The sequence below is a fragment of the Molossus molossus genome, unplaced genomic scaffold (genome assembly GCF_014108415.1).
Source record: "Molossus molossus isolate mMolMol1 unplaced genomic scaffold, mMolMol1.p scaffold_m16_p_16, whole genome shotgun sequence".
NCBI classification, from domain to species: domain Eukaryota; kingdom Metazoa; phylum Chordata; class Mammalia; order Chiroptera; family Molossidae; genus Molossus; species Molossus molossus.
In genome coordinates this window covers 34,980,561-35,000,549 of record NW_023425351.1, presented here as the reverse complement: position 1 = coordinate 35,000,549, position 19,989 = coordinate 34,980,561, and the positions used below count along the sequence as shown (strand labels likewise).

At 38.1% G+C, this 19,989-nt stretch overlaps 1 protein-coding gene across 1 annotated transcript in view; it reads right to left on the bottom strand.

The window, feature by feature from the left end:
* SLC26A7 (solute carrier family 26 member 7) overlaps window positions 1–19,989 on the bottom strand; it is a 122,481-nt gene that overhangs the window by 68,962 nt on the left and 33,530 nt on the right. The window contains exon 6 of the mRNA XM_036263925.1: window positions 13,334–13,498. Within this exon, the coding sequence (XP_036119818.1) occupies window positions 13,334–13,498 (165 nt within the window). The remainder of the gene's footprint in view (window positions 1–13,333; window positions 13,499–19,989) is intronic.

Genomic DNA, 19,989 nt, shown 5'->3' with positions numbered 1-19,989 from the left:
CTCTGGTAACCATCAATCAGCTCTGTTTCTATGAGTCTGTTTCAATTTTGTTTGTTTATTTTGTTCTTTACATTTCACATATAAGCAAAAACATAAATTTGTCTTTCTCTGACTGACTTAGTTCAATGAGCATAATACTCTCTAGGTCCATTCATGTTGTTGTAAATGGTAAGATTTTGTTTTTTTGGTTTTTATCCTCACTGGAGGACATTTTTCCATTTTTTGTTCAGATAGAGTGGGAGGGGGAGAGAGAGGGAGAGAGAGAAACATCAATGTGAAAGGGACACATTGAGTGGTTGCCACCTGCACACCCAACCAGGGCCAGGGACAAACTACAACCAAGGTACACGCCCTTAGCGGGAACCAAACCTGGGTCTCTCTGGACCACAGGCCAACGCTCTAACTGCTGAGCCAAACTGGCCAGGTCGGATTTTGTTATTTTCTATGGTCAAGTAATTTTATAAGAGCCAAGTATGAAAGCAACCTAAGTGTCCATAAATCGATCAGTGGATAAAATATTGTACAAACATACAATAGATTTCACTGATCGATTTATGGACACTTAGGTTGCTTTCATACTTGGCTATTGTAAATAATGCTGCAATAAAGGGGTGCACATATTCTTTCAAATTAGTGTTTTGGGGTTTTTTAGATAAATACCCAGTAGTGGAATTGCTGGGTCATGAGGCAGTTTGATTTTTAATTATTTCAGTTACCTCCATACTGTTTTCCATAGTGTCTGCACCAATCTGTACTCCCACCAACAGTGCGCTAGGGTTCCGTTTTCACCACATCCTCACCAACACTTGTTGTTTGTTGATATATTGATGACAGCCTTCCTGACAGGTGTAAGGTAATATCTCATTGTGGTTTTAATTTGCATTTCTCAGACCATCAGTGACTGAGCATCTCTTCATATTTCTATTGGCCATCTATATGTTCTCTTTGGAGAAGGGTCTATTCAGGTCCACTATTCAATTTTTTAATTGGATTTTATGTTGAATGGGATGAGTTCTTTATAAATTTTGGATATTAACCTCTTATCAGATGTATTATTAGCTAATACATTTGCCATTCAATGGTTATCTTTTCATTTTGTTGATGGTTTCCTGTGCTGTGCAAAAACTCTTTAGTTTGATGTAGTACTTTTGGTTTATTTTTTATTTTGATTTCCTTGCCCAAGGAGATGTATCAGGGGGAAAAATTGCTATATGTTTACTTCTATGATTTTTATTGTTTTTGAGGCTTACATTTAAGTCTTTATTTTGAGTTTATTCTTGCATATAATGTAAACGGTGGTCTATATTTACTTATTTGCCAATTCTCACAGCACCAGCTGTTGAGTAGACCACCTTTATCCCTTTCTTTGTTCTTGCATCCTTTGTCAAATATTAATTGGCCATATAAGTGTGAGTTTATATCTGGGCTCACTGTTCTGTTCAATTCAACTACATGTCTGTTTATATACCAGTACTAGTACTGTTTTGATTGTTATGACCTTGCTATCAGGTAGCTTGTTATCTCCAACTTTATTTGTCTCTTATGATTATTGAGGGTATTTTTGTTTGTTTGTTTGTTTTTGTTTTTGTGGTTCCATATAAATTTTTGACTTATTTGTGTCTAGTTCTGCAAAATATGCCATTGGTGTATTGAAAACAATAGCTTTGAATCTATAGATTACTTTGGGTATTATACTTCATTTATTTGCATCTGTCTCAATTACTTTCTTCAGTGCCTTATAATTTTGCAAGTTCAAGTCATTTACCTCCTTGGGTTAAATTATTCCTAGGTATTTTTTCTTGATGCAAATGGGATTGTTTTCTTAGTTTCCTTTTCTGATAGTTCATCATTGGTATACAAATATGCAACTGATTTCTGAATATTAACTGTGTATCTTGCTACTTAAAAGAATCCATTTATCATTTCTAGTAGTACGTTTAGGTGGAGTCTTTAGGGTTCTCTATATACAGTACCATGTTATCTGCAAAAAAATGACAGTTTTACTCCTCCTTCATAATTTGGATGCCTTTTATTTCTGCTTCTTGTCTAACTGCTGTGGCAAGGACTTCCAAGACTACCTTAAATAAGAGTGGTGAAAGTGAACATCACTATCTTATTCCTAATGTTAAGGGAAGTGCTTTTAGTCTTTTCCCATTGAGGATAATTGTAGCTGTGGGTATGTAAAATATGGCCTTTATTATGCTGAATTATGTTCCAATATTCTCACTTTGCTGAGAGTTTTTATCATAAATGAGGGCTGGATTTTGTCAAATGCTATTTCTACATCTATTGATATGATCATGTAATGTTTATCCTTCATTTTGTTTAGGTGGTATATCACATTAATTGATTAGTGCATATTGTTCAAAACTTGCATTCCAAGAATAAATTCTAACTGATCATTGTTTATGATGTTTTTAATGTATTGCTGGATTTGGTTTGCTAATATTTGGTTGAAGCGTTTACATCTATATTCAACAAGGATATTGACCTATAATTTTCTTTCTTTGCAGTGTCTTTATCTGGTTTTGGAATTAGGATAACGCTAGCCTTGTAAAATGAGCTTGGGAATTTTTCTTCTTGAATTTTTCGGAACAGTTTAAGAAGGATAGGTGTTAGTTCTTTTCTGAAAGTTATATTAAAAATTCACTGTAAATCCATCTTGTCCAGGACTTTTGTTTGCTAGGAGTATTTTAATTACTGTTTCAATTTCATTAGTTGTAATTGTTCTGTTCAGATTATCTGATTCCTCTTTTTTTTTTTATTAATTTATTTTTGTTACAGATGTTTCTCCTTCTCCCCCCGCCCCCAGACACCCTCCTCTTGATCCTGCATCATCCCCAGCATTGTTGTCTATATCCATTGGTTACGCATACATGCATATAAGTTCTTTGGTCTATCTCATTATTCCTCCCACACCCCTCTTCTGAGGTTTGTCAGTTTGAACTGTACTCTTTTCTATGTCTCTGAGTCTATTTTGTTCATTATATTCCACAAATAATTAAGATCATGTGGTAGTTGTCTTTTTCTGATTGGCTTATTTTGCTTAGCATAATGATCTCCAGATCCCTCCATGTCATCTCAAAGGATACAAGATCTTTCTTTCTAACAGCTACATGGCGTTTTATTGTGTAAATGTACCACAGCTTTTTTATCCATTCATCTATTGATGGACACCTGGGCTGTTTCCAGATCTAATTCCTCTTGATCTAGTTTTGTAAGATCGAATGTTTCTAGGAATTTATTCATTTCTGCCAGATTGTTGAATTTGTTGGCATGTAGTTGTTGGTAATATTTTCTTATAATTCTTTATATTTCTGAAGTATCAGTTGTTTCTTCTTTTTTTTTTTTTTTTCTTAATGAGTTTTGTGAAAGGTTTGTTAATTTTCTTTATCTTTCCAAAACCCAACTCTTGGTTTCATTGATCTTTTATATTTTCTTTTAGTCTCTATTCCATTTATTCCTATTCTAATCTTTATTATATTATATTTTTCTTCTACTCACTTTGGACTTTGTTGTTCTTTTTCTAGTTCCTTTTGATGTTTGAAGTTCAACTGTTTACTTGGGACTTTTATTTCTTGTTGCAGTAGGCCTGTATTGCTATGATTTTCCTCTTAGGGCTGCTTTTGCTGTGTCCCACAGATTTTGTGTTGTTGTGTGTTCATTTTCATTTGTCTCTAGGTAACTTTTGATTTTTTTCTTGATGTCATTGTTAAACAATTTATTATTTAATAACATCTTATTTAGCCTCCATGTGTTTTTGGGGATTTTTTCTTGTAATTAATTTCTATTTTTATACCACTGTGGTCAAAGATGCTTTATATGATTCCAATCTTCTTACATTTATTGTGACTTGTTTTGTGTCTTAACATGTAGTCTATCCTAGTAAATGTACCATATATACTTGAACAAATGTGTATTTTGCTGCTTTGGGGTGAAATACTCTGAAATTATCCATTAAATGACTAGTACCATTAAGAGAAACAGCAAACTGATTAAGCGTGTATCACAGATAAATAGGCATGGTAGATAGCTAAGGTAAAGATCTCAACTATAGTGTCTAACAAAGACAATATTTAGAAGACACTTATCAGAGCCTGAAAAGGCCTTAGAAATTACTAGTTGCAGACATTCATTCTACAGAAGGCTCCAAAGACTAGTAACTCACCCCAGGTGACTTGGCTTGTGAGTGACAGAGTCAAGACTGGTACAGGTTCCCCGAACCCTAGACCAACACGTTCACCATTTCACCAGTGCTTCAGGGAGGATACCACCTCCTTGCAGGAGCATGCAGTCTAGGACTCGGTTGTTAGTGGCGGGATTCAGTGGCACTGGGCTGCTTCACAGGCAACCAGGCTCTTCTGTCCTCGGCATTGTGCCTTCAACATCCTCTGCCTTCAAGCAGCAGAATCGTGTCAACAGAACGGAAGCAATAACATCTTCCAATTTGATTCTAAAATCTATGAGTACAGGGACCATGACTATGTTTCTTGGTATATACATATTTGGTAAAATCTACTTGTATTTATACAGTGCATTCACCCTAACTCCTTCTCCCCACCCTGAAAGGGAAGAATTCTCATATTTTCCCTGCCTCCAGTTGATGAGGAGAGTGCAGATTGAGGTAGAAAAAAATGGGAGACTGTTTAAACTTCACCACTCTCTAGAAGAGTAGAGAAACTAATATTTCCAGGCAGTACATTAGCTATCTTATATGCAATAAGCCAATTAATACTTAAGTTAATAAAGGTGAGCATTAGCATTTCCTCTTCACTCGATCAGATTACCTGCCTTTAATTACACAACATTGTTTTCTTCATTAACACTGAGATGCTCTTGTTCACCAATTTGTTTGTTTATTTCCTCCCACCCTACTTTACATCCCTGCTCAGTATTTCAATAAAACTCCTTGGAAACAGGAACATTATTATTATTATTATTATTTTCTTTAATCCTCACCAGAGGATATTTTTCCATTTATCTTCAGATAGAGTGAAAGAGAGAGAGAGAGAGAGAGAGAGATTGAGATTGATGTGAGAGAGACACATCGACAGGGCTGGGGACTGAATGGAAACCGAGGTATGTGCCCTTGACTGAAATCAAACTCGAGACTCTTTGATCCTCAGGTGGATGCTTTAACCACTGAGCCTAATAGGCTAGAGCAGGATGTTATTTTTTAACTGCATTCTAATTGTCTATGAGGTGGTCAGTAAATATTTGTTGACTAAATCTATTTTAGTGGTTCTTGAATCAAGGATGTGTTATCAGTGAGGTGCCCTCTGTAGTCCCACCTGTTACTGGTATAAGTGGAGTTCTTTGGGTGCATGGGAACAGTATTTCCTGAGGCCCCCATGGGAGGATAAGGTATTATGGAAAGCTTTATTGCTGATCTAGCATTAAGGTAGTTCCCTCCCTCCATCTCGCCATGGAAAAGGTTCAGCCGTATCTTCAATAGGGATAGAAATAAAGACACTGCCCAGACTTTCCCTCCATCCTAAAGTCCAGTCCAATCCAGCATCTGGCTAGCTTAGCTTGTGTTTCCAGCTACATTTCATTGCAGGTGGGGTCCGAATGGCTGTGAGCCATGTGGCTTCTAGGGCCACCTGGCAGGTCACAGAGCAAACAGGTGCAAGGGAGCAGAAGCAAAGCAAGAGGAACAAGAAAGTGAGAGTTCTGTCTTGGATTATAACTGGGGGCTTAACCAATGAACTCCTTAGGATTTCATATGCTTGCAGTGGCTCCACACCCTTCATCCAGTTTCTTTTTCCCAGGTTACACTGACTGGCAAGCATCTTTCTGATGTCATCCTGACTTCACTGTGCATGTGCCCACCTCCCTTCCCCAAATGATTTGCAGGGAATGGACCAGTGGTTGCCTGTGGAGCATGAAGTTGCAGCTTCCTGATGAAGCTGCCCACATGAACATGCTTACAAAGCCTGGCCTTTCTTTTTATTCTTAATATTAATAATTAATTATGTTGATAACTGACACATGCAAATCACTTCTTATCCATGTGTAGATTGTAAAATGTCCCAGATTATTCTGTTGAATGTGTCTGGCTTTGTAGCCTAACATTTAATCCAACTCTTCCACTTTGAAGGTAAGAAGAGTGGAGTCTGCTGTCAACCCTGGCTTTGTTCTTTTCTTTTTTCATCTTTTTTTTTTTAATCTTTATTGTTGAATATAAAATGTATTACAGATGTTCCACATTTTTCCCCCAGTGACCCCCTCCTCCCCATTCCCACCCCACTCCCACCTTTTCCCACACTGTTGTCTGTATCCATTGGTTATGCATATAAGTTCTTTGGTTTATTTCTTCCCACCCACCCCCAACCCCTTTCCCTTTGAGGTTTTTCAGTCTAGCAATGAATTTGTACTTCTTAATCCCTTCACCTTTTTCACCCATTCCCCCAAACCACCACCCCCAAATCTAGCAACCAACAAAATGTTCTCTGTATCTATGAGAATGTTTCTGTTCTACCTGTTCATTTTGTTTGTAAAGTCCATTGCCGATAGATATGTATTTATTGCCATGTTGTTTGTTCATATATTTTATCTTTTTCTTCAAAAAGACCCTTCATCATTTCATATAATAATGGTTTGGTGGTGGTGATGAACTCCTTTAGCTTTTTCTTGTCTGGGAAAGTCTTTATAGGGCCATCGATTCTAAATGACAGCTTTGCAGGATAGAGTAATCTTGGTTGTAGGTTCTTGGTTTTCATCACTCTGAATATTTCTTGCCACTCCCTTCTGGCCTGCAAAGTTTCTTTTGAGAAATCAGCTGACAGCCTTATGGTAACTCCCTTGTAGGTAACTAGCTGCCTTTCTCTTGCTGCTTTTAAGATTCGCTCTTTGTCTTGAAACTTTTGCATTTTGATGATGATGTGTCTTGGTGTGGGCCTCTTGGGGTTCATCTTGTTTGGGACTCTCTGTGCTTCCTGGACTTGTATGTCTGTTTCTTTCACCAAGTTAGGAAAGTTTTCTGCCATTATTGTTTCAAACAGGTTTTCGATTTCTGGTTCTCTCTCTTCTCCTTCTGGCACCCCCAAGATGCAAATGTTGGCACGCTTGAAGTTGTCCCAGAGGCTCCTTACACTATCCTCATTTCTTTGGATTCCTTTTTTTTTTTTGCTGTTCTGATTGGGCGTTTTTTGCTTCCTTATATTCCAAATCAATGGTTTGCTTGTTGGATTTACGTACTCTACTATTGAATCTTTGTAAATTATTTTTTATTTCAGTTAAAGTCTCCTTCGTTTCTAACTGTGCATCAATCATTTCTGACATGTCCTTTTTTATGCTCTTGAGTCCCTCACTGAGTTCATTGAGCATGCTTATAAGCAGTATTTTGAACTCAGCATCTGTTAGGTTACTTATCTCCATTTCACTTAGTTCTTTTCTTGGGGTTTGGTTCTGTTCTTTCATTTGGGACCAGTTTCTTTACCTCCTCATTTTGGCTGCCTCCCTGTGTTTGTTTCTGTGTATTACTTAATGAGCGGTATGAGGCTAGCTGAGACCAGATGCTGCTCATTTGAAAGAATTTAGGAAAAACCTGAAGCAGGATCCAAGACAGGCCAATCCTATGGTTAAGCAAGTGCCAACAGCTTGGGTGGGTCTGAAAGTTGTGTGGGGCGGGGCCTCAGGGAGTCACCAGGGCGGGGCTACCAGTGTGAGCCAGGTTGCTGGAGTCCCAGATATGGCTTCTGTCTGCCGCCCCAGGGAAGGGCTCACCAAAGGAACAAAGGCCTCTGACAGCATGTTTGTCCCGGAGAAAGGCCCCTCTCCAGCCCTCGCTCCAGTGCCAAACAGCTCAGTTCTTCCCTGTATGTCTCTGGTGCCCCTCGAGCTGCCTCCCCTCCGAGCTTAGAGGGAGAGAGTCCGATAAGTCCGTGCGTGGGCCCTTTAGGGAGCTGCCTGGGGCTCCAGCCGCGTCAGCTTCTCTGAGCCTCAGTTCCCACTGTTTTTTCCAGCCAGAAGTTATGGGGATTCTCTTCCTGGCACTGGAACCCTGAGTGGGCACCTGGTGTGGGACGGGGACCCCTCAGTCCTCAGGAAGGACCTTCCCATCCGAGGTGTCCTCCTGATTTTTATCCGCCACACGTGGGTGTGGGACCAGCCCGTCCTCCTCCACCCCTCTGACCAGTCTCGATGCGGCTGCTGCTTTAATTCCGTAGTTGTAGGACTTCCATTCAGCTTGATTTCAGGCAGTTTTGAATGATGGTTGTTCTGCAGTTTTGTTGTAACTTGGATGTGGTTGTGTGACGCGATACCACGTTTACCTACCCGCCATCTTGACCAGAAGTTCCTGGCTTTGTTCTTAAAGCAGCTTTTACCTCCTGGGATTCTTTAAACATGAGACAAGATGCCCAGACACCCCACCTTCAAGAAGGTCTAGATTTCTGCTCAAGGATCCCAAAAGCCATCTCTGATCCTTCTAAAACTGATTCTGTTTTTAAGAATTTGATGTCTCATCTACTTTTTGCATATGTATCATATCACTAAACACTTTAGAATGATTATTGTTCAGATCGCTTTTAAAACCCCTCTGCTTCCTAAAGTATACAGACAAATAGAAAAATAATAAGCTAAAATCAAACACTAGGCTGTGTTTTCTTAAGTACAAACAAAACACCAACATAAGAAAAAACATAGCATTCTATTATTTTTGACATCATGATACGCAAATTTCTGATCAATACTGCTTCTTCCCTGAGAATAAATCCATTCACTATTGTTTTAGAGGATAAATGAAGTCTCCTACCAAAATGTAATTTAGGGGAGTTTGGTATGTTAAACAGCTGGAGACAACATGGGCACACGAAACACACTTGGACCAAGTATACAACCAAGCATGACAAGGTCAAGGTGCCATCCAACCATCTCTTGTTTATAAAACCAAGTTTCATTTGAATTATTTGAGCACTGTACATTGTGGTGTTGCATTTTTCAATGAATTGTGAAGGCTGGAAAGAGGTTAGCCCAAGTTGATTGAATTGCAAAACTATCTGCCCTCTGATTTAGAATTTCAAAGTAACTCTGTTACAAATTATCATATAATTGTTTCATATCAAGATTAAACTTGCTACATTTTCTATCCAAGCCATTGATTGAATCAAGCTACTTATAAACTTTCTGTTCCTCTCCCATTTAATTTATTCTGCCAGTTTTCAGAGTATATTGAACATTTCTAAAATGTACAATGGAAATATCAAAATAGCAGGAGAAAATGAGGGCTTTCAATAAACCACCAACACATATTCTTGATTAGAAATCCCCGAGGGTCTATGTCTTCAAAGTAGATTGGTTCTCCATATATAAACCTCATTCGTACATACATAACTGTGATATCCATTAAAAAAAAAAAAAAAAAAGGTTTCATTTGCTCTGATCTCCTTCCGGCTTTTTTATCCCTTTTTATCAACATTCTTGGTTCCTGCTTTGTCCTCTTCAGGACTGTTCAAACTAGAAAAGTGCTTTGCTTATCCTGTAGAGATAGGGTTAAGAATAAAACTGTTTTCAAGTTCTAAAACTCCTCATTTCTAAGAAAGAAAATAAAAACATCCAACAACGGTATTCAAAGAGATTGCCAAGCTTGCCTTGTGCTCATGGGTTTAATGTACAGAACTGTACATAATTATTTAGAATAGTATTCAGATGACATCATGCCAGTGGAACTAGCTTTGCCAATTTATCATAGGCGGGTAGAGGCTGAGACGCTGGAGCCATTTCAAAGAAATTCACATTTATTCAGATGAACCGGGGATGTTCGTCAGTTTTATTGTGCCTTTTGGCGAAAACACTCTAATAATTTTTTTTTAATTTTATTTTAGAGAGGAATTAAATTTTTCCTTCTTATCAGTGTGGGAAACCAACTATTATTCAATATTTGAATCTTAAGAACAACAAAATGAAATAGGCCTGATTCTACCTAAATTTCTTAGGAATATGGGGATCATGGCAGGGCTCCAGTGGCTCTCTTTGCATAATTCTGGGACAAACACTCTGAGGACCAGAGGAAAGCTTTACTCAGGCTAAACACTTCTGAGAGAACCTCTCACCGGAGGATATCGGTTTACAATTTTCAGTTAGAAACGAAAAAGTGGCCTAACCATTCAAGCTTAGCTGGCATTAGTAGCGTGTGCTCTGTCTGCATGCCAGGTGTGGAAAAGAAAGTATTTTGCCATGTCTCCTTCTTAAGACCTATAGGAGGTCTGTTCTATAATCTGAGAGGGCAGAAATGAGCATATACAACAATCTGTATCTGATTCAGATTGCTCACTAAAAAGGTTTCATTGAAGCAAGAACACCTGTCATTTCAGAGGAACCGATGGGATGGAGATTATAGCTATTTGAACTAGAGAACTGGATTATTTTGGTAACACAGAGTCAGGCATCCCCCAGAAAGAAAACAGTGCAGAAGCCATCACTGTGGCAGAAGATAGACACTTAAACCTATAGTGACCTAAGAACCGAATACAGGTGGAAGGCTGTGTTTTCTCTTAAAGTTCGTAGTAAAGATTGCTAATACCAGAATGTGGTATTAGCATCGACCCATGCACCAAGAGGTCACCAGTTTGATTCCCAGTCAGGGCACATGCCCAGGTTGTGGGTCTGATCCCCAGTCGGAGGCATGCAGGAGGCAGCCAATTGATGTTCTCTCTCATCGATGTTTCTATCTCTATCTCTCGTCTCCTTTCCTCTCTCTCTCAAATCAATAAAGAAAAAAAATTTAAAAAAAAAAGAAACATGCGTGTTCCAGCTGAGACAATTATGAGTGGTGACTGGCTCACTGCAAGAGTCTCATATATTCTTGATACTAATTTATGTTCCAAGAAATATTAGCAACATTACTTTTTTCTTATCAGTTTGAGGGCCTTAATCCTAGCTCTGCTAAGGACATAGCTGGACTTCTTTCATGGCAGAACAGAGTGGGAGGGAAGCTTAGAACTCAGGGGTTTATTTTCACACAAATAAATGCCACTCATTCTCCCATGCAAGTCTCACAAAATTCCTTTTCTCGTAATATCACAAGATGCCCAATTCCACCAGCACCAGTGGAGACACAGAGGGCTCCTTCCCTATAGCATGAGTAGCTTTCAAAAGAAGTGTAACAGCTGTGAAAACTCAGAAGCAAGAAGCAGAGAGTGAAATCCCACAACGTGTTAATTCATTCCCCTCTAGGTTCTTTGACCTCATGACCATTGTGTCCTCTGTTCTATACCTTATGCTAAGCTCAGCTCTACTAGTTCATATTTCATCTAAATGACCCAAAAGCAAGTTCAGCTTGACATTATCATCACCAGATTCTATGCCAAATGTCCCAGTATAGGCTAGGTGTGATGCAAAATTTATTTCTTAATCTAATGATCAGATTATCACAATTTTTGACACAGAAATATCAGCATTTATTTTGAAACCCTGGCAAAGAACCAAAGCACATTGCAACCTAACAGTAGCAAGCTTTGTGACATTGAAAAGCATAGCAACTTCCATCAGTTGAATAACGTGAATTTAATGTCAGCCATCTAAAAATATTTCTAAACCTGATTCCATTTCGCAGTGAGAAATTACAAAAGACCATCAAAAGTCATGCAGTGTTTGACCTGCATGACAAAGATAAAGTAGACTGAAGTTTACCTCACAAGAAAACAAAGTTTTTTAAATATCATACACAAATTACTTTAATGCAGCATTTTATGCACTGGAAAAGCAAACTAAAAGACTAAATGTCAGTCCCACATCAGGATACCCTGCTGCTTTTAACACAACTAGTGAAAGGAGAGGTGATTATTTGTGTGTGATTACTATATATGTGAATATATCTGCAGAGCCCAATTTGTAACCCGCTCATATTCCCTTATACTACACAGATGCACAGATGAGCACACCTTACTCAGCCAGAAGGTCAAGGGACAATCTGGTCTGATTTGGTTCTGTTTTGTAGGCCTGATATCACCAACAGTCTTATTCTGATGTGCTTTTGTTTGGTCTAGAACTTGGAATTATGTTGCTTCCAGGACCAGTTCCAATGTTCTTGTTTTCTTAAATAAGCATATTATTGTACTATGTATATTAAGCTACCATTTAGCCATTGAAATCAAGAAAATTAAAAATAAGAACACTATTGTAAAAACAATGTTATTTATATACATTGCATATATGCAATGCAGTATATAGCATTACATTGTAGGAATATGCCACCCTCAAAATGTGCCTCTTTAACATAGAATTTATTTTAAGCTTATTATTTTGAGAAAGAGCAGACACAGTAGTTTAGAAAACAGAGTGGAAATTACCCTTTTGTAAGGTAAATTTACATTTATAAAAGAAATCTCCATTTGTACGGTATTTCTCTGTATTAGAAAGAAAAGGATGACTCTAAATCACAAGAGACTCTCATCAGTGGGGAAGGCACCAACTTATATCTGCCTAACAACTTTACCCTTGTTTACTTTTCCTGGTCACTTTCTGGTAACTTGCTTAACCCACACCCTTCTTGCTTTGCATGAGGTGAAGATAGTATTTAAGACCAAGTTCTAGCCACCTCTATTGAGTTACTCATCCCTGAGTTTTTCCCATGTATATATCATATATACATATTAATAAGCTTCTGTTTGTTTTTCTCTTGTTAATCTGTTTTTTGTTAAAGTGGCCACAGCTGAGAAGTTAGAATAGTAGAAGGAAAGTATTCTTTTCCTCCTCTACAAAATAAAATTAGATAATATGAAGTCTGGTAGGCTTCCAGTTTATTAACAAGACATTAATTTTTATATAAAACTCCAATAGGATGTGACTTCCTGAACAGTCATAGATTTTAGGCGAGCTTTCATTAGACTAAGAACAATAGACCATTATGAGGATGATGTGTTGAAATGTCCACATGTTTTCTCAGGTTCAAGTGGCTATTAATTACTGATTGTGTACTATTGAGGCTTCAACCATCAGTTTTGACCAGGCCTGTGACTTTGATCCATACCAGGGTTCACAATACTGAAAGAATGTGGTTGAGTGTACTGTTGTTGTCGGCCATGATCCCAGCAGATGGCTTCCATTAGAAGTGGCAACATATCTGGCTCACACAAAAAGATCATCATTTTTTTCTAATCAAGCTCCAAAATGATATCACCTTCAATTGTATATTATAAAGAATTGCTTTGAAAATTAATTGATATTACTTGTTAAATCACACCCTAAACCACATTTAAAATATCCTACAAGATTATATTTAAACCCACGTTTCATGAATATAAAAATATGTCGGTATTCTAATTTTAAAAATTCTACTTTGTGAACTACACAAACAAAATATATGAACAAAGACATATGGAAAACTCACATAAAATAACCCAAGTGGTCCGGATATATAGGGTATTTTCATTCCCAAGAGATATTTGACTTGTGAAGTCACAACATGTGTGGCAGCCCCAGTTGTCATTGCGCTGATCACAGGCTCCGTAAGCAGGAATGTCGTACTGCCCAGTTGTAGCACACACATGGCCACCTAAGGGGACAAAGAAAAATGAAATTTCCCAAGGCTGCTAGACAGTTTAATATCCGACACATCTGCTTTTCACACAGACATGGAGAACTGATGTAAAATGGGTTTCTACAATTTTGTATATTCAATACCTTGAGTTTACTTGAGAATATTACCAGGTTCCAAAACTATAAATGTTATTAGGAACAATGGAAGTGTTTCGATTAAAATTAACATGTTATTTTTTCCTGAATATTTACTTTTCTGTATGTGCTCTTCCCAGTCATACATGTTACTAAAAAAACGCTAAAATCAGTTGCTATATGGGGCTCTGTGGAGAAAAATTAAATTTGTCTTACCATATCTGCAACTTTCATAAAATCAAAAATGGCACCATTACTGGTGCCTTAAAATATGGTTGAATCTGGACTGACAAGACAAAAGAAAAGAAAAAACTCTTTTTTCTTCAGTGAAATGGCAGAAAGATCCTTAGAAAGCATGTGTTTTGAGTAAACATAGGTGGTAGATGCTACAAGTATAAATGGATTAACATCCTCAATTCTTAGAGTGAGATTAGAACCAAAGACAGGAACTCATGCATAAAGTAGGAATCCCAGTCGGGAAAAATGAGTTGAGACTTGTGCCACAACACAAATTTGACCTTGAGGATAAGGTAGGCCTGCAAGATACTCCATTCATATTGATTGGATTGGAAGGGCTGGCTATTGGGTCTCTCCTTTCTGCCTTCATTGCCTTGGGGTCCCATATTTTACCCCTGTCCTTCCAACTTGTCTCTCTCGCCTGCTGTATATTTGTTGGACCAGATGGTGAGGAAAGGAAATGCCTCCTCTTCTACCAGAGGGGGCTGGCTGGAGGTGAAATCTGGAGCTGAGCATGGAACCCACCACTCAACCCCAAAGCCAGGATGCCTGGAGAAGCCAGAGCTACGACCTCTTCAGCAATGTTTCTGGGATGCTCCACCTCCACTGTATCCCCTTCTCAGTCTCCATGGGGAAAGCTGGCTCCAGAAGGAGAAAAGGTGCAGCAGGACCTTTGTTGTGAGAGTCTGAGAGCCAGGACCTCTGGTCACAGGTGTCTTTTCAGTCTGGAGTTTCCTTGGACCGCTGTCCCAGCCTCTAATGGACCTACTCAAAGAAGCCCCATTTCACTTTTGTTTTATCTTCCTCTCAGCAAAACAATAGAGATAAATTAGGTGGTGGCAACTCCACTTGTTTAGGTTGGGGATAGGGGAGAGGGAATCTTTTTCAAAGGAAAAAGAAAATATTGCCTTAAAAATACTTTCCAAAATATTTTTAAAAACAATATATTTTTTAAATGGGGTCTATTTTCCAATGACAACTGTATTATTTTAATTCCCCAAACATTTCTTGTTTTCTCCATAGAAATAAGTTTCACTCTTATTTTCTCCACCCATTTAAGATAATGCACTGCTCTCATAGGTATGGTTTTCATAATCGGTCCCCTGGCCTGTCCCTGCCCCCAAAGCTCATTCTTAACCTGAAGTCCAACCTGTGCTTCCCACTTGTTACCCACCCCCAAGCCAGGTGACTTCCATCATCTCTACCAAGAACTAAAGCTTTGTGTGTGTTGGGGTACTGAAGTTTTGACTCACTGTTTCCCCAGTGGGAGTTGGGGTGTGCAGCTTGTAACACTTCTGTAAATTTTACGTAACCCACTGTTCAAGAAGAATTTGCAAATAATGAGTTATTATCATGAATAAACATCTTCTACCACAATTTGGATTTCCAGTCTTCCGCATATTGATCCTGGTCCTGGAAACCAGAATAAGTCAAAAGAGGTCCGTCCCCTGAGGTAAAGTGAATGGGTATGTCTCTCATTCAGGACAGTAAAAAATATTCCGCTATGAATGTGAATCATGGGGGGGTCTGAAGGAGAGGGGGACACATGTTTGTGACTGTGAAATGTGGCCACTTTAAAAAGTGTACTTTGCTGGAAATCTGCCATCCATCACCACCCGGGTTTGACTGTGCCCTTTCTCCCACTGTTTAATCTGGTCTTTACTTTGTCTGGGGGAGGTGGGGCAGCTGGTCAGACTTTTGGAGTTTGTCCTTCTGCTCTACAAGCACTACAGTTTCAGCCACAAATCACTTAATTTCACTGTTTTAATTTAAAAAAAAAAAACTTATGTTGAAAAAAATCAAAAGGACATAATTGACTACTTTGCACACAGTAGACTTACAACCTCAAAAGCCATTTCTTGAGTTTCTCCCAGGTTCTGAGAAATAGAAAAATACTCTTGTGACTACAGACTCTGTCAAGTTGCTCTAAAGGGCCAATATTAATAAGATATCAGGACCTACTTGTATATGGAGAAGAGCAAAAGATAAAGATAGGCTAAAAGGATATGTCTTAAGGACCCAAGAACTAATAGAAAAATCATTTTTCTCATTCATTTTCTTGCTATTTCTAGCATCATGCTCCATTGCAGCAACACCAATGATCAGACCAAATGATCAGACCAAATCACCACCTCTGACTAGAAGCTGTGCATTGAGTTCTGCTGGGGAAAAGGTGACAGGAAGAATCAATACTCTCGTCTCTCACTATTAACATAGTGCTTTGGGGGGGGGGGGGTGTTTGTTTGTTTGTTTGTTTGTTTGCCAGAAAAGGGCCTTTGAGGAGATGGCCCACTCTTTGATTGGATACAACTTTGTAAGCTCAGTTATAGAAACTGCAAAAAATAAAATGTATTGTTTTGAAATTAACATTAAATTACATTCATAAGTATCCTCATTGGAAAAGGGATATAAAATGGGTCATGTTGATATATCCTCTTAATGTGTTAATCATAATATTTAAGTCAGGTCTTAAATTTTAGTTTAGAAAATAAAATTAGTTACTAAGAAAATCGGAAGAAAGAATAGCAATCAGATCTCTTTCTATCAAGAGGTCACAAAATGAGAAGTATAAAGTGCTATCTGTTACCATGACAGCCTAAATTGCAAAAGTATTGTTTCTATCACATCCATTGTCTCTTGGCCAAAAGTAATAATGCTTTGAACTCATATCAGAATGGAGTTTTCCAGACTCAAACCCGAAAACTTACGTTCTAATCCTGGCTCCAACACATCCTAGGCTTTCTGACTACAGAAAACCTATTAAAATTTTCTGACATTCAGCATCATCTATGTCATTAGAGTCACGTGTGTGCTATCCTGTAGAACTGTTGTAAATTGAGTGTGAAATAATACATAAAAGAACTCTGAACCCTGTAAAATGTGCAACATATGTGATATACTAGGAACATCACGAAAAGTCATAACTATTTACCCAGTATGGAAAAATCAGCCACCACCTTGGCCATGCAACTTTTTATGAGAAAATAAATGTTATACAATATATTTTAGCTGCTTGTAGTAATGCTGATGTTCTGGGCTAATGCTGAAAACCCGACATGCGTTTTCAAGGTTTGTTAGCATACCATTTAGTAGTGCTTCTATAAATAACACATGTTCTGTATAAACTGAACATAACTCAGATTTCAGGCCATTTTTTGTAAGTGGACTTCAAATAGTGAAAAAGGAAAGCATGCATAGCAAACAACTCTATTACCCAAGGGGATGGAGTACAGCATTTATTTCAGGTTTTGTCAGTCTGTCTGCAATCTGACTCATACATTATATCAAGTAATTTATTTATTCATTCAATAAATGTTTTCTGAATCCCTGCTAGGGCCTAAGCACAGCATTGTTGAAGTACACGGAAATAAAGATACAGTTCATGGTTTAGAAGATTGTATTAAAAAAAGGTGAAATAATAATGCTGGGAAGGGGGAATGTTAACCAGGAGCATAAAGAACTGCAATGTAAGTGTTACTAGGAAGGTCAAGTCTGAGAAACTGGTTGAGACGAAAATGCAAAGAACAGTTTTGTTTGCTGAAAAGGATATGCAGGTTTGGAGAAGAGTTATAAATTACTCATAACAACAGGAGAATAACTGAGTGCTGAATAAAGATATGGCAGGAAAAGCTTCATTGTAACCCAGAGAACCTGTGAGAAGAAGATGTCAAATGGAAATTTGTGTGCTATGGGTTTCAGAATATAAAAATCTTTTCCAAACTTTTCAGTGATAAAAATAAATGAGCTATCAAGTCACAGAAAGACATGGATGAATCTGAAAAATATACATACCGACCGATTCCATTATACAGCAAAACTAGAGACAGTAAGTAGACCAGTAGTTGCCAAGGGCTGGGGAGTAGGATAATGTATAATACGTGAACTATAGGAAGTTTTTTTAAATGATGAAACTGTTGTGTATGATACTATAATGGTGGTTACAAGAATGTATTCATTTGCCATAACCCAGAGATCTTTATAGCACAAGAGTAAAACTTAACATAAGTGGATTAAAAAAAAAAAAAAGGCAGTAAGGAGATCCCAGAATGGAATTGTAGACCAAAAAATGGGGGAGGGGGCACATACAAAACCTGACAGGCTTAGGGGAGGCCTGCATAGTGGGCCCTACAAACTCAGTGACCGAAAGTAATCATATAGGATGGTCTAAACACAAAAGTCCTAACTAAAAGCAAATAACAGCAGGTAGGCCTGTAGTGTCCTTGGCAAAGGTCCCTCTTTCTTTTTTTTCTTTTTTTTTATCCTCACCCAAGGACATTTTTTCATTTTTTATTCAGATAGAGTGGGGAGGGAGAGAGAGAGAAAGAAACATCGATGTGAAAGGGACACATCGAGTGGCTGCCACCCGCACGACCCAACCAAGGCCGGGGACAAACTGCAACCAAGGTACATGCCCTTAGCGGGAACCAAACTCAGGTCTCTCTGGACCACAGGCTGACGCTCTAACCGCTGAGCCAAATTGGCCAGGGCGCAAAGGTCCCTCTTTACCTTAAGTAAGCCTGCCTTTTGTCTTTAGCATCTAAGATAACAATCCCTTGGAATGTCAGAGCAATCGCCTTTTCCCATGAACCCTTCACCACACCCCATCCTTACACCCACCACGCAGGAGACCACTACCCCTCATTGTTATATTTTCTCAGTATATGATCTCTGCGTGCTGTAAATGTTAATTATTAACTATCCTTGTGGTGTGTCTCTGGTTTACCCTTTGTTCTTCTCAAAGACTTTCCTGCTGTGCTTTCTTCCACCTCTTTAATCTATCCCTTCCCCCTCATGTCTCCTCCTTTGACTGTAATGTATAAAATAAACTCTGAAACTGCAAATCTCTGGAGCATTTCTCAATCTGTTGAGATTTTGCCTTCTTACAATTGTAATCAGTTTGGCTCAAATAAACATACGAAAATTCTCTACAGATTTGGACATTTCTTTCTTTGACAGAATGCAGAATGTGACAAAGAATCTGACAACCAGCTCTGTGTTTCCGATCTCTATAAGTTTTGCCTATTCCAGGATGTCATTTAAATGGAATTATAGAACACAAAGATTTTTCATACTGGCTAAATGTGTAAAATAACCTCACTAAATGTGCTTATGTAAATAAGTTTGGAAATATATAAGTCTATAAAAATAAAGGCAAAGAAGAAACACTGTGCACTGGTTGATAGTTATTTTTCATGCAGGTAGCAGTTAACAGTTCTGAAACTATTATGCATATATACTAGAATTTAAGAATCAAGTAAATGGGTAGTGGGTGATGGGAGCTAGGTTTCTCACTACTGAAGAAGTTACAGACTTCTCCAACATGGGAGGTTACAGACCGGCACAAGCACAGGGGAAAAGGCTAGAATATTCTATGTGATACTGTCTTAGAGTTGGAGACTTCAGTAGAAACTCTTGTCTAGCTTAATATAAATATAGATGGATACATATAGACATAGAGAGAGCTATCTTTATCATATGGATTAATATACACACATATATTTCTGTGCTCTGTCAGCTAAAATGGCCTAGAAGCAATAATATGAGCACACCTACTATCCAGATTTTGGTTTCTAAAACCATTCTCCAATAAAAGAAACTAGGGCTCCTGAGATCGCTGATTCTAGGACTGGGCAGGAAATATATATTATGAGCCCAGATCATCTTGTAATGCCAGAAAGTAAGGAAATACTCCAAAAACAAACTAAGAAATAAATAAACAATAAATGCATACATTAATAGGAGTATGTCAAGGAGGGACACAGAGGCCAACTAAAAGAGCTCCCAATGCCCAAAGCTAGAACAATTTGAGGAATGACACAAAGTACTATTATATTACAGCCCAAATAAATACCCTAGAGTCCGTATAAATGATTGATTAAATTTTTTTAAATGGGAGTGTTTGGGAAATCTCCTGTGCAGAATTCCAATAATTTATGTAGATACTTCCCATTCCTTGTCTTAACTCCTCACTTAACTCCCACCTCTTAAGTGTGGAATGCTCATATTAACTTTTTTCCAAAGAACACAGTATAAAAAGGGGGAAATAGAGTCACTTTACATTGAAGAAACTTGACAAACACTAGTTCAGACAGGCGATCAAGGTTAATATCAACAGTGATGAGTTATGGTGATAGT